This window comes from Salvelinus fontinalis, chromosome 2, assembly GCF_029448725.1.
Source record: "Salvelinus fontinalis isolate EN_2023a chromosome 2, ASM2944872v1, whole genome shotgun sequence".
Taxonomy (NCBI): domain Eukaryota; kingdom Metazoa; phylum Chordata; class Actinopteri; order Salmoniformes; family Salmonidae; genus Salvelinus; species Salvelinus fontinalis.
Window position 1 is genome coordinate 93,879,836 of NC_074666.1, and position 14,423 is coordinate 93,894,258.

At 42.4% G+C, this 14,423-nt stretch overlaps 1 protein-coding gene across 1 annotated transcript; it reads left to right on the forward strand.

Annotated features, from left to right (window-relative positions):
• Positions 1 to 7,944: 7,944 nt before the first annotated feature.
• Positions 7,945 to 14,128, forward strand: LOC129867740 (uncharacterized). Its single transcript, XM_055941264.1, has 9 exons — positions 7,945 to 8,541; positions 8,745 to 8,849; positions 9,001 to 9,067; positions 9,278 to 9,431; positions 9,711 to 9,747; positions 9,867 to 10,177; positions 10,589 to 13,559; positions 13,749 to 13,830; positions 14,016 to 14,128. The coding sequence occupies exons 1-9, from the start codon at positions 8,524 to 8,526 to the stop codon at positions 14,126 to 14,128; spliced, it is 3,858 nt and encodes a 1,285-aa protein (XP_055797239.1). The 5' UTR covers positions 7,945 to 8,523.
• Positions 14,129 to 14,423: the final 295 nt, after the last annotated feature.

Below are 14,423 nucleotides of genomic sequence, written 5' to 3' on the forward strand. Positions count from 1 at the left end.
TCTCTCTCCCTCTCTCTCTCTACCAGACCTGCTGTCTCGACCTCTGAATGTTCGGCTATGAAAAGCCAACTGACATTTACTCCCGAGGTGCTGACCTGTTGCACCCTCTATAACCACATTATTTTTTGACCCTGCTGGTCATCTATGAAGAACTTTGAACTACAGTACTTGAAGAACAATCTGACCTTAATGGCCATGTACGCTTATAATCTCCACCGGCACAGCCAGAAGAGGACTAGCCACCCCTCAGAGCCTGGTTCTTCTCTAGGTTTCTTCCTAGGTTCCGGCTTTTCTAGGGAGTTTTTCATAGCCACCGTGCTTCTAAATCTGCATGATGATGATGAGCAAGCTTGACAGTTTTCTAAAGAAAGATAATCTATCTGAAGAAGAGGAGTCTGTGTTCAGGTCTTTACAACTAGAATTAGAACAGACTTACACGGATCTGGCAAAGGGCGCCTTTGTAAGGTCAGGAGCAAAATGGATTGAAGAGGGGGATAGAAACACTAGTTACTTTTTTGCACTTGAAAAGAGAAACTAGAAAAAGAAAATCTATAACTGCACTCAAAATTAACAATGTTTTATGCAAAGATCCCATTACAATATCATCATTTGTCAATTCCTTTTATGAAAACCTTTACAGCGCTCAATTTCAGGAAGATGGTTGTGAAAGTTACATTTGCCACATTCAGAATTGTGTCCCGGTAATTGAGGATGATTTCCACTCAGTTTGCGATTCACCTGTGTCAATTGGAGAAATTAGAGAGGCTCTGAATTCAATGAAAACAGGGAAATCACCTGGCCCCGACGGCCTGTCAGTTGAATTCTATAGACAGTTTTGGGAGTTGCTAGAAGACCCGATTTTCAATGTTTCAAGATTGCATTAAAAATGGGGAAATGGTCTCCACTATGAAACAGGGCCTTCTCTCATTGACAATTGGAGACCAATTACTTTATTAAATGTTGATTACAAATTGATTGCTCTGGTTTATGCCAAAAGATTAAAGAAAGGAATAGATACCATTATAAATGAGACTCAAACAGGATTTATGAAGGGCCGTCACATAAGCTCTAACATTAGTTTAGTCTTGGACCTTATAGATTATTCAGATGCAATTGACTCAGATGCGGTTGTCCTATTTCTGGACTTCTGTAAAGCCTTTGACACAATTGAACATGAATTTCTCTTTAGGTCTCTTAAACTTTTTGGATTTGGGGAACATTTTATTAAAGTAATTTGCATGTTTTACAAAGATATAAATAGTTCTGTGCTACTAAACCTTAATACTTCCAAAAGATTTAGTATCAACAGAAGTGTACGACAGGGATGCCCAATTTCGCCATTTTTATTCATTTTGGTTGTGGAACTTCTATCTCTAGATATTCTGAATGATGCAAATTTGTATGGCTTAACCATTTTTAACAAAGAAATCAAAATTTCCCAACTGGCTGATGATACTACTCTTTTCTTAAGAGACAAAGACCAGGTCGCACATGCCCTTAATGCTATAACTGCATTTTCTATTGCATCAGGATTAATGCTGAATGTTTCTAAATGTGAAATCTTATGTTTATTTGACTCTGATGATAAAGAAATTAAAAATATTCCTGTAAAGGACTGTGTTAAATATTTAGGAATAAATCTGTCAAAAAACCACTTAGTCAGACAACATTTGAATTTCTCTTCTAAAATTAAGAGAACTATAAATATATTTAATAATTGGCTACAAAGAGATCTGTCAGGACTTCAAAAGTGGTGAGTGAAGGAGTCAGGCGCAGAGAGCAGGGTAGTTCCAAAAGACGTGGATTTTTAATATTCCAAATAATCAGAGAGACGGTCACGCCACACACACAAGGGCGCGTAAAGTCCCAGTCCAACAAACAGGACGAAACTGAGCAGGAACAGACACCACAAGAATGAACGAACACCACAAACAGAAAAACAAGCCCGCACAAAAGCCGGCGGGCCAACTGGGTTTAAATAGCCCACAACCAAACCTAAACACCAAACAGGTGCAACAAATCAGACACAACTAAATGAAACAGAAAAGGGGATCGGTGGCAGCTAGTAGGCCGGCGACGACGACCGCCGCCCGAACAGGAAGAGGCACCATCTTCGGCGGGATTCGTGACAAGATCTTTCTATACTTGGGAGAGTACTTCTGTCCAAGCCAGAGGGACTGTCTCGTTTTGTGTACCCCTCATTATCGTTATGTGTAAATCCAGCTACTTGTAAAGAGATCAATAAGACCTTTCTTGACTTCATCTGGAAAAATAAGTCTCACAAACTAAAAAAATATGTCCTTTCTAACAAAAGAGCTGAAGGCAGTCGAGAAGTGTTGGATTTTGTTGACATAAATAACACTTTCAAGATAAACTGGTTGAAAATGTTTTGCTCGATACTGATTCAATATGGTATTTCATTCCAAATAATGTGTTTAATAAATTGGGAGGTCTTCAATTTTTACTGAAATGTAATTATATTCCTGAAAGATTACCTGCTAAATTGGCTAGGTTTCACCAACAAGATTTACTGGCCTGGAAAATATGTTTCCTGCACAATTTTTCCCCTCATAAAGCTCTTTTGTGGAATAATTCAGACATAACTGTAAGGAATAAGTCATTGTTCTACCCCAGCTGGCATGAGAGGAATATTAACTTTGTTCTTGATATTTTCGACAACAAGGGTAATATTCTCACATATGAACAATTTATAACATTGAAAGAGTTTCCAATACCTTTCAGAGAGTTTATTTATGTATTCAAAGCCGTTCCCAGTGGTCTAACTACACTTATGAAAAGTCATCTTAATTTTGGGAATGGTCACAAAGTTTATCCAGAACTCAGATTGGAAGGCGTGGGCTTACTTGAGAGATCTTGTTGTAATAAATATATAAGACAAATTCTTCATTCACAAAACCAACTTACACCGAGAGGAAAGTTTTTCTGGAACATGCTTATTCCTGACATTGTCTGGAAAAATGCATGGTTAAGGCCTTACAAATACTGTATACCAAACAAAGTTAAGGAAGTGCACTTCAAAATCTTACATAAGATATATCCATGTAATTCTATGATTTCCAAATTTGTGGCTAAAGGTGAGAATGTGTCTCACTTGTTCTTTGAATGTAAATTTGTGTCAGAATTTTGTGAAAACCTTGCAAAGTACTTATTTACCATTATGAACACTGCCTATATTTTTAACATAAAATATATTATATGTTACTATTGCAATGATAACAAAACCACTGAAATGATTGTTATTTTTTTAAATTCTTGTTGCCAAATACTTTATACCAGGGGCGAAAATCTGATATCAACTTTGGAGGGGACAATTACATGACATTTTCTCAAGAGCAATTCCTGAGGGGGACACCAAAAGTAGTGCTGTAACACATAGCCTACGTTGTAATATGTTAAATGTATATTGTGGAACCATAATCACTACTACTGGATAATTGATAGGTACAGTAGTTAACTGAAGGGTTGTCCCAACTTGTTCAAATGTTTAAATCATTATAATACTACTAATAATAATAGTTATAGCAGTGTTCCTTATCAGTCCAGTATGTATGCAGGTATTTGTACTTACAACCAGCAATACCAAGAAAGGCCAGTAGGTGGCAATGGTACTGTACACTGTATGGGTGCAGTTTTCGTAAATACAATGAACATGGTGTGATCTCGTCTAAAATAATCTCCATTGAGAACCATCACAAAGTTGGTCTACACTGGCCTGAGTCTACTACAATAGTTTTACAAGAACAAAAAGATACAAATAAGTACAGTTCTAAAAGCAAAATAACTACTTCAATGAATAACCCAAATAAATCAAACAAAATATCCTTCAGTCAGTGTCTCAACTCTTCAAACAGCAGCTATGGACAAGTATGTCACACAAAGTATGCAATTTTAAATAAAATAACATTAAATAAATAATTAGTAAGTGTAGTCATGTACTAAAAACTGAAAACTACTAAACAAAAGAACAAATATCATACTATACACCAGGGGTTCTCAAACAGGGGTCCATGGACCCCTAGGGGTCCCTGGTGTAATTGAAAGGGGTCCGTGAAATCAAAAAGTGTAATGAACGTATTCAGTACCACAAGGTTTCCAGTAACTTTACATATAATATAGAGGGGGTGGAGGTCCCTGAGGACCGCTCAAAACCTTGCCTGCCTTGCCTCAAAATATGCAGGGGTTCCAGTACCCCAAAAAAGGTTGAGAACCACTGCTATACACATTACTGAACAAAAGAACTGAACATATGTTTGCGGGTTTCAATGGATCCAACAAATTGCTGGCAGATATTTTCCCTCTTGAGACTGTCCAGCCTGTCTTTATGTACATTACAGACAACTACGCCGTTCAGTCTCTCTTGGCCCATGCTAGCCCGTAGCCAAGTCTTTAACCTGCGGAGTGCACTGAAACTCCTCTCAGCCTCACATGAAGACACTGGCACCACAGACAAAATTCTGATCAGCACCTCAACTTGGTCGAACAACCCCCGCCACTCCACTGGAAGCCTCCTGAGGACCTCTGCTGCCTCTCCACTGCTGCTACAGGGGTATTTGTTGTGAAAGAGAGGGATCTGCACTGAAAGAGAATCTATGTTCACCTCTGGGTACTGATCTAGAGAATCATCCAACTCCCCCGTGAGAAGCGCTCTTTCCAACTTTTGCAGGACGTTTAGACTGTCCTGGTCAAAACGGTCGCCAAACTGAACCTCCACACCATCCAATACTTAAAAAAATTCTGCCCTATAGTGATCCACTGCTTTGTCAGGAAATCGTCTTGAGTGCGTCTCAATGGATTCAATAGAGTCAATCAATGTTGTTGCTTTCTCATACAGTCAACGGTAGCTTTCGTCATTTCTCTTCCCCTAAGAGATGACCGCACACACTCGACTGCAGCCTGCATACCAGAGACAGTCTGAGTTTTCTTCTGCAGTGAAATGTTTAGACATTCAAGCTCTCCAAGAACAGCAGAGGCAAGTGTGAGGCCCAACACAGTCTTGCCTTTGCTGAAGTGCTCGAATAAGCCACTGGCAGTTGAAGCTGTCTTGGATGCAGATTTTGCCATCTCCTCTAGGCTGCTTAGTACCCGCTCATACTGCCCTAGCACAGCTCTAATAGCAGTATTCAGCACAGTCCACCTTGTTGGACATATGGGTTTCAGGGTGTTCAGATTTGTATCTTTGGATGTGACAATTGATTCAAACATGCTCTTAAACTTTCCTGACTGGCCATAGAGGACACCTAACTGATGGACACAAGAAAGGGAATCCCGGATCAGTGGGGGGCTGAGCAGCCAGCCTGTGTAATCAGATTTACTGTGTGCTCAACAATGTACATAGAGGGCTAATGGCTGCTGCCTCCTCACAATTGCCTGTGCACCTGTGTATTTTCCTGCCATGTTTGAGGCACCATCGTAACTCTGCCCACGTAAGCCAGACATGGGCAAATTGAGCCTCAACAACACATCAGTTGCCACTTTCGCAATGCCCTCGCCTGTTGTCTCCGACACCCTGTATAGCCCAATAAACTCCTTGTGAGGGACAAGGTCATGGTCAACATAACGCAGACAGACACTCTCCTGTTCAGCACCAGAGACATCTTGAGTACCATCAACAATTATTGAAAATTGTACAATCGGAAGAGACCTAATCTCAGCTGCAATGGCTCGAATGACTGTATTGGCCATGATGTTCAGAATTTCATTCCGTGCTTTGGGGCCTTTGTACATTGTGGTACGCTCTGTTAACCACTTCAGTAAAATGGGATCATCCTCTTCTGCCCTAAGTTTCAAAAGCTGGTATAAATTCCCACTGTCATCCGTGTGGCCTCTAAAGGCTTGTCCCTGTCTTACTACATGCCGCACCGAACTAACAATTTTCATCAAGCAATGCCTTGCGTCCTGCTGCTGTTTACCCCACGCGCTGGATAACTGGACACTGATTGGATTTAGCTGGTGTGCTGTTACAGTTACAAAGTGGCGGTGGGTTTGGCAGTTTTGATGTGCTGTGAATTTTTCAATGGCTTTTCTCCAGTTCCTAAATCCTGCACTAATGAAGGCAGCATCTGCTCTTTGGCCAAAAGATGTCTGTCTTGAAAACCCTTGGCTCCAGTGAAAACACAACACTCCTTTTATTGATGGATTATAATGTAGCCAGGGGAAATCGCGAAACCATCTCTCTTGAAACGTCAACACTCTGTTGGCAAGAGTTTGCGGTTCTATAAATTGTGGGTGTGGCTGATATAGTTTTGTGCCATCACTGAGGTAACTGGACAATGCTGTGCCACTGTCCCCTATACTGGTGCTGCTGGCAACAAGGGTGACACCTGGTCCTGCCGTGGCTGTGACATTGTTCTCTGAAGTCTCTCTCCCTGGCTCTTTCCCTTTCACCACCCTCAATGACTCACAGTCTGTCTCCTAGAAAAGAAATAAGGTGTTTGCTGTACTCGTAACTACCGGGACCCAAAACAACACAATTAATCACAACAGCAATACCATTGCCTTAAACAAATCTTAGTTCAGTCACCAGTTTAAGTTGAGAGTCGGGGTATCCATGACATTTTCCAATTATGTCCCTATTTACAAAAAAATGATTTGAGAACCTTTCATAATGTTGCCAAACAAAGACTCAACAAACTTACCTGAGACTCCCTGTCTCTGCCAGTCTGTCCCTGCATATCTGTCCCCAACTCTGCTGTCTGTGTGCCATCTGTTGCCTGCTCTGCCTAATGACATCATTGTGAAACATTTCCATTAGCATTTCACTTCTTTCTTATGAACATTTTATCAACTAGTCTTTGAGATATTAGGCTACTAGGGTTCTTACTTTGCGTTTTGGTGTACTGAAAAATACTCTGATGTCCGTCTTTTTTCTGCCATTTGTCTACCTGGCTGGCTGGCTACACACACACAGTGTGTAGGTTATTTACAGTAGGAGATGGGCTTCTATCATCTTATCTTCTATCATTCTATATGTGCTTCGATCTAAAAGGTAACTAGCAAATGTTTAACGGATTGCAGTGACAAGAGTTGACAGCTGTATGAGTTCACCATTTACACAACATATGCTGCAACCTTTCATAATTTTAATATAGTTTGTTTCATATTGGCTGGCTTCCAACAATTGCTGAATTTGCAAAGCTAGCGAGCACCAATTCCGTTACTGTGGTGTTTGCTATAATCTTTGCTACCTGGTTAAATAAAGGTGAAATAAAATAAAAAAGTTCACTAGCGACAATTTAGCTTTTGCAACGAGACCATTAAATATATTTAAGACAATGGTAGAAGAGAGTGTAGTTCTGTTCAGTTTGGACTTGTTTATCGCTAACCTTATCACAGGGACTTTGAAGCACTCCAGCTGCATGCTGATCTTGGAATAAACTGACGATAGCAAAGATTCCATCTTTGACGACGCCACATAAATGGAATAGGTACTAGCTAGCTTGATGATTAACGTTTGCTTTAGTTTGCGTGCTAGCTCTGCAAATTCAGCTAGTGTGTGTGTGTGTGTGTGTGTGTGAACCCTGCCAACATAAAAAAAACATTGCTATGGCCGATTGACTAGATAAACCTCACGTCAGTTACGTGCATTGAGTGCCTTTCACACAGTAGATACGAACTATCTTTTACCTTGCAAGCTGAGGAACTGGCAGTGGATCAAACCATTGTGAGGAAAATGGCGGGGGTCGCAATCTTTTGAAACTTAAAAACGCGCTATTAAGTGTCTATAATCAGCATAAGTGCTTTCATTGCGTATTATTAATATTATTGAAATTACATAGTTATGTTAACAGTGATATATTGGGGGGACAAATCATATTTTTCCCAGGATGGGGGGTCGTGTGTCCCCCGTCCCCCCTGGGATTTCCGCCTATGCATGAGATGCCCATAGAACTGAGCCCTGCTTTCATTTCAGCACATTGCCGCGGTCTCAGGTGCTGCCCAGACTCGAAACATTTCAGCACCATGGCCCGGTCCCCTGACGCCTAGAAACGTGTCAGCACTATGCAGCGGACAATAGTGCTGAAATAGTTAAAGCCCCCTAGAACGTCATTGATTTTAAATTATTGTGCAAGTGGTTATAATTTATTGCATGTCTTAGTTTTGCAGCTTTGCAACCTCAGAATGATAGCTAATGGATTGCAGCGAGTTACGTGTCTGTGCATGGTGATGAATGAGGATGCTTGATAAACCATGAATTAAATGCAACAACGTGCACTTACAAATATTTTCGTTTGGCAGAACTTTGACAAGCTATGATCTGTTTTCTAATGACATTGACAATTCCTATAGACATTAGACTTAGGCCTAATTGTGACATCATGTGTGTATGACATCTTTGAAGAATGCCCTGGCTTCAGCCAATCGGAATCGAGTATTCAACAATGCTTTGGCATAATTCAAGGACGTTCATATTCACTTCAGTTGTCTGCCGATGGTTCACTGACGTTTTTTCAAAGGAAGTATTAGTATTACCTCTAAACAGCCAACAACAATAAGCTACACATCATGTCAGACGACAGCAAGGTATGGTTCATTTAGCCTATTTTGAGTTTAGAGGAGAAATTACTAACAATATAGTAGGTCACTACCACAGCAATAGGTGTCACTGGTTTGATCCATGGACTGAAATCTGACCACTATTGCCGTTTTGTTTGAAATAGGAGAGAATCATTTGTTTCATAAAGTCACAACCTAGGACTGATATTGACCTCTCATTTATCCACCAGAACGTGAAATGTGAGGATCACCCGGATGACCAAAATAAAGTTGTGGAGAATATGAAGGATGAAACAGAGACACATGAGACCAACAAGAACAGGACAGGAGGCAAGGTAAGAAATATGCTGTCCTTTACACATCCTCTGCCTACTTAGGCACAGATCTAGGATTAGTTTACTATCACTAAATCCTAAACCTAAAGCATTCGGAGACACTACACTGACCTTAGATCTGCTATGAGACCTATAATCTGTTGTCATGTAGGCTAAACGTAAGTCCAGTGGCCGTGCCAAGAAGACTTCCGTGGAGGAGGACAGCAGCATTGGTGCAGGTCCGAGATTACTTAATGTTGGGTGCAGGTTGTGTTCAAATTCATCAGCACTGATCTGAGAAGATAGTATCTATATAGGTGAAAGCAATATAGTGGAGGCCCGCAGAGAGATGTGCTTTTACCTGTCCAGTGCAATCAAATCACTAAAGGTGAAGGAAATTAGGAATAAAGTTCAGATTCAACTTTAGATTTCTCTTTGCGGTTTCCCAGAGTCTTCTCAGACACCCGGGTGTGGTTTCCGGGAAAGGGGATCTATCATTGAGCAGCTGGAGAAGGAGGCTCAGAGGACTCTAATGCCTTCTCTCAAGATTGGGACATGCTGTGCCCCAATCCTCCTCTCTTTCCTGAGGAGTCTAACTGATGAGCAAGTTCCATGTCTTTTTCCAACCTCACATACAACTTATCTGAATTTGTAGTCATAGTGCACCTTCTAACCACAAATGGGATTTTAAACACTACACCTAACCCTAACATCACTGTAACCACACCCCTAACTCTTGCTGTAAATCAAGAACAAAATGACTCATATACTTGCTAATAGCTTAATTAAATACACTTTTATTATCCCTAACATGGCTATCTAGTGACTCCACTAACTCAACACCAGTGTGCAGCTAAAATATGTTTCCTTTCTTTTCTCTAGCCAATGGAGAGTGATTCAGCATGGCATGAAAAATAACGTAAGTCTCTCCACATAAGGTTCTGGTCAAAAGTTGTGCACTATATATATATATATATAGGGAATGGTGTCATGGAATTGGTTGATTGGCAAAAACATTACTCTGTTTGTTGGTCATAGCTGACATTCGAGCAGCTCTCCATGCTGTGTCTGAAGATTGTTAAGGTCGTGACCCAGACAGCCCTCCGCATTCTCCTACCAGCGCTAGCTCGTATCATGGGGGTGAACCTGAGGAGTGGGGCAACCTCCCCAGAATCCCAGTGCTCTCTGACAGGGTCTGAGGATTCCTTAGGCAGTCTGGATGAGAGAGAGAAAAGGCTGCTGATCAGTGAGATGAACTACTGGACTAAGGAGAGGAGGAGGAATGGCAGTGCAGGGTTCCGCCAAAAATCCACTCGCAGAACCTCATCATCATGCTGGTCGCCTAAGAGGTATGTTCACAGCAATATTTGAACTTAATAATTTCAAGACCTAACCCATACTTATCATAAATTATTAACTTGGAATTCATACCTTGTAGTTTTAAGTTCTGGTCAGAAATGTTGCCCCTGAGGGGGTGGGTCCAGGTGAAAGTAATTTGTAACTGGGTAAGCCATAAAGTAATCTATGAATAAATAGATCAGGTACATGCCTTTCAGAATTATTCATATTCTGATGTCGTATAAACATAAAAGTCAGGCAAAAAATTGTGTCAGTTGTCTTTAGGCTTCTAGAACTACGATGGTATGAGAAGTAAACCATCATTGCTCTAATTTGGTTTTCAGGCTCACTAATGACCCAGATAAGATACCAGTTGGTCACATTTGCATGGCATAAGTGGTGATTGTGTGTTTATCTTCAAGGTCACAGACCTCATTGCAGAGCTTGCCTGCAACTAGAGAGGCTCCCCTCATGGAGGAGCCTCTGAAGGCTCTTTTTGGGGTAACGGAAGAGAGCCTCCTGATATCCCTGGTTGAGGGTCACTCCAACCCCACCTCCTCCAGCTCCTCCGAGTTGAGCTGTGCTATCGTGGGGGAGGTAGTACACCAGCTTAACTCTGGCCTCTCAGTGGCCATTCAGGCCAGCTCGGGGAGTTGCCCCCCTATGGACAGTCAAGACATAGCAGCAGGCAAGGAGGTCATTCGGGTAGCCTCGGTGCAGATCCTGGCCGAGCTACAGAGCAAAACGTCTGAGCCAGAGTGGGTAGGGTTTATCGAGCCCCTCATGGACCCTGTGACCGATGATGTGCTGGATGCCATTGTCGGCACAATGGACAAAATGGCACAGAACTTCGACATCCTCTTGGATCTGGCCAAGAAGATGACAATCTTGGGGTCTAAATTTCTGACCAATCTTCAATGTGACCTTGATGTTGAGTGTCCATCTGGGAAAGAAGGAACCACTCACTTTCTCAAAGAGACTGGATCCTCTACCAGTGTGGTGGCCAGAAAGCTTCAGACCCTCTCTAGCCCCGACTTTCAGTCTAAAGCCCTCAAGGCGGTGAGCACCATCCTTACAAGGAAAGTCAGCAGCTCTTCTGGCATGGCTCCTTCCTCTAGGCCTTCTAGTGCTGCTCCTAGCCTTACTGCCCTGACATCTGTAACCTCCACTGCCACAGTGATTGTTAAGGCATTTGTGGGAGGCATGGAGACGATAGCATCATTTGAAGGCACATGTGAAGCAGTTGATTGGCCAGTTCCTGTAAATGACCACAAAACAGGGTCTTCACAGAAGATAACCTTCTCTCCAGCCCGCACACTCTACGGCCTTATACGAGCAAAGCTGAGGGACCTTTTAACTCTATCCGCTCGAGAAGAAGGTGTGGCTAAGGACGCTTCTCTTCAGGAGTCTTCAGACACCCTGGAAAAGGCAACTGTTTCAACTGTTGAGGTCCAGTTACCCAGCACCAAACTTAGTAGAGTTCATAGTGAGAGCCAACCAATATCAGCTCTCTGTCTCTCCAATCTGGATACCAGTACTCAAGAAGTTCTTAGCAGTGTTTTTTCCATCTACAAGTCAGAGTTATCAAAAGTGGAGAGTAAATCCTTGGACGTTGTCAGTTCATCTGAGTCCCTAGAGGCTTGTTGGTTTGTTGATGGTGTCCTATCAGAGCTTGATGACTATACTATTTCCCAGTCACCCTCACCCAATGAAGACTTGAGTGTGAGTACTCAATGTTCTCAACTGAGCTCAGAAGAGAGTGTCAGAATCACACAGTCCTCTACTAGTCTGATTCAGAGCATTAAGAAGCTCTCTAGCAATGACTTTCAGACTCAGGCAGAAGAGGCAGTGAGTAAAGTGCTGATGAGATCCAGTCATTCCTTTATCACACAGATCAGCCATACTGGTCTTCAGAAAAGTCTGCAGGCTGGCTTATCATCTCGCTCGCCATCAGAGATTGCCTCCATGTCCTCTCAAAATACAGCCTCTGGATTAGTGGAAACCTTTGTCAAAGGAATGGCGACTATTTTCCAGAAAAATGAGTCCACTGGCACTGTGCTACTGGAAAGAAGTGGGAAAGTTTCGCAGTGCTCCCACGGGGGCTCCCAACTGGATGATACTGAATTGAGTGTTAAAATATCAGAGGAGAAGCTTTGGTCAACAGCTAAGACCATCTGCGTCAGTATGAAGAACACACTTAAGGATTTCTTCACAGGGCTGAAGCCATCCGGATCCGAAAGGACAGAAAATGCTTCTTCCAAAGAGACCCTTGGGGAAATCCTGGTTGCTATCCAGAGTGAAATCTCAAACTTAGGGCGAATGAAGGATTCCAGGGAGCTCCTTCAGATCAACGATATGGTAGGAACTGTGCTGAAGGAGGTTGAGAAAAGTGAGGATGACAGTGAAGAAGTCTGCCAAGACATCCCTAGAACCTGTTCATCTTTGTCCACTTCTTTAAAGGGTCGTAGTTCCTTGTCCAGCTCTTCAAAGGGTCCTAGGTCAGAGTGTGAGTTAGAGATCAACCTCCCTGGCACTCCCATCCCTGACGAAGTGCCTTTTGATCTGACCTGCCCCATAGTCAGGAGCTCCTGCATCGACATCAGGGACTCTAAAATGCCAGAGATTTCTACAAGTGACCTAAAGACAAAGATGATGGCACACACAGATGAACCCCTGCATCGTAACAGTCCAATGACTGACAGCAGCCGACCACCGAGTGCTAAAGCCTCTTTTCGATCATCCACTCCGTCTTTCACCAGCAAGGGAACCTCTTTGGTACCAAAGGGAGATGGGATTGACATTGAAGAGAAGGAGGTGTGCATCCCCAGCAGCTCTGGCCATCTGAGGGAGTTCTTAATCACCCCGGACATCAGCAGTGCCACTGCATTCCTACTGCAGTACTTGATGGACTCCAGCAAAGATGATGTCATGTGTTTGGTCACCATACTGGTGATACGGTTGCTATCGAAGATCAGACCCTCAGCCCTAGATGGACCCTCCCAACAGGCAGCAGACATGACAGAAACATCTCAGCAACTCATCAGACAAGTCCTGTCTGAGTTCTGTGCTGCATCCAGATTCTCCAGGACACAGGCATATTCCCAGAACCTGCACATCCACAGGGTGTTCAGAGGTGTACATAAAAACCTCATGGAGGAGTTTGGCTCTTATAACACCCTGCAAGCAGCTATTTCCTCCCAGGACCCTGCATTTGACAGAGTCCTGGTAAAGTCCTTGACCCAGCAGCTGGTACAGGGATGCAAGGAGGCGTCAAGACCAGCTTCTGCTGCAACAAACCCATCAGACCAGGCTGAGACAGAGAGGGGGGCTGAGCAGAAAGCAAGAAGGAGCTTCCTTTGCTTTTCAATGACCAAACTCAGGATCAACTTCAAGGTAGAGCAGGGAGTTAGCTTTTTTTTTTTTTTTTTCCCAGTTAGGTGCTGATGTTATTGATGTGGCTATGATAAGACAAATACATGTGATAAATATGTTTTATTCATCACTAAATTGTTGCCTTGGATTCAGAAGTGTTCCATTTATTTATTTATTCTCTGTACCATTTTCTTTACCTTTCTCTGTTAGCGTTCCAAGAGAGGAAACAAAAAGGACTGCCATTCAGTCCAGGAACAGACTGAGATTCCCTCTACTGATGGACATTGCATAGGTAAGGATGTTTTAGAGCTCTGCTATAGCTTGTAGTTTTGTTTAGGTGTGTGTTAGAAACATAGAGTATGCCTACCAAACTCATAGCACTGTTATTTTTCAACGTTATTATACTGTATTTCTCTCTCTCGCTCTCTTTCTCTTTCTCTCTTACCCCATCCATTTCTCTTGTGTTTCTATCTCCAGTTGGAGAGGTTTCTCCCTCCATATCTCAGCCTATCAAAAAACGATCCTTGATTGTCAGGGTCTTTTCAGCAATGATGAAGCCATTCAGGTGCTTCACCAAGAAGAACCTGTAACCTGTTACGCTGCATGAACAACTACTTTTGTAACAGCAAGACTTTTGACAAGAGGAATTTCTGCATGTTTACCCTTCCATAGTCTATTTGATCAAATAAATGCAAATTATTTTACAAGAGTTTCAAGTGTTTTGGATGATTGGTAGCACTGAAGCAGCTTTTCTCAGAGAAATGTGCTAGTTCCCCCTTGGTTACACATTTATTGTGCAGTTTTCTTCATTCGTCATAACCACACACACACACACACACACACACACACACACACATAAGTCACACACACCCAAAACACAGTCAA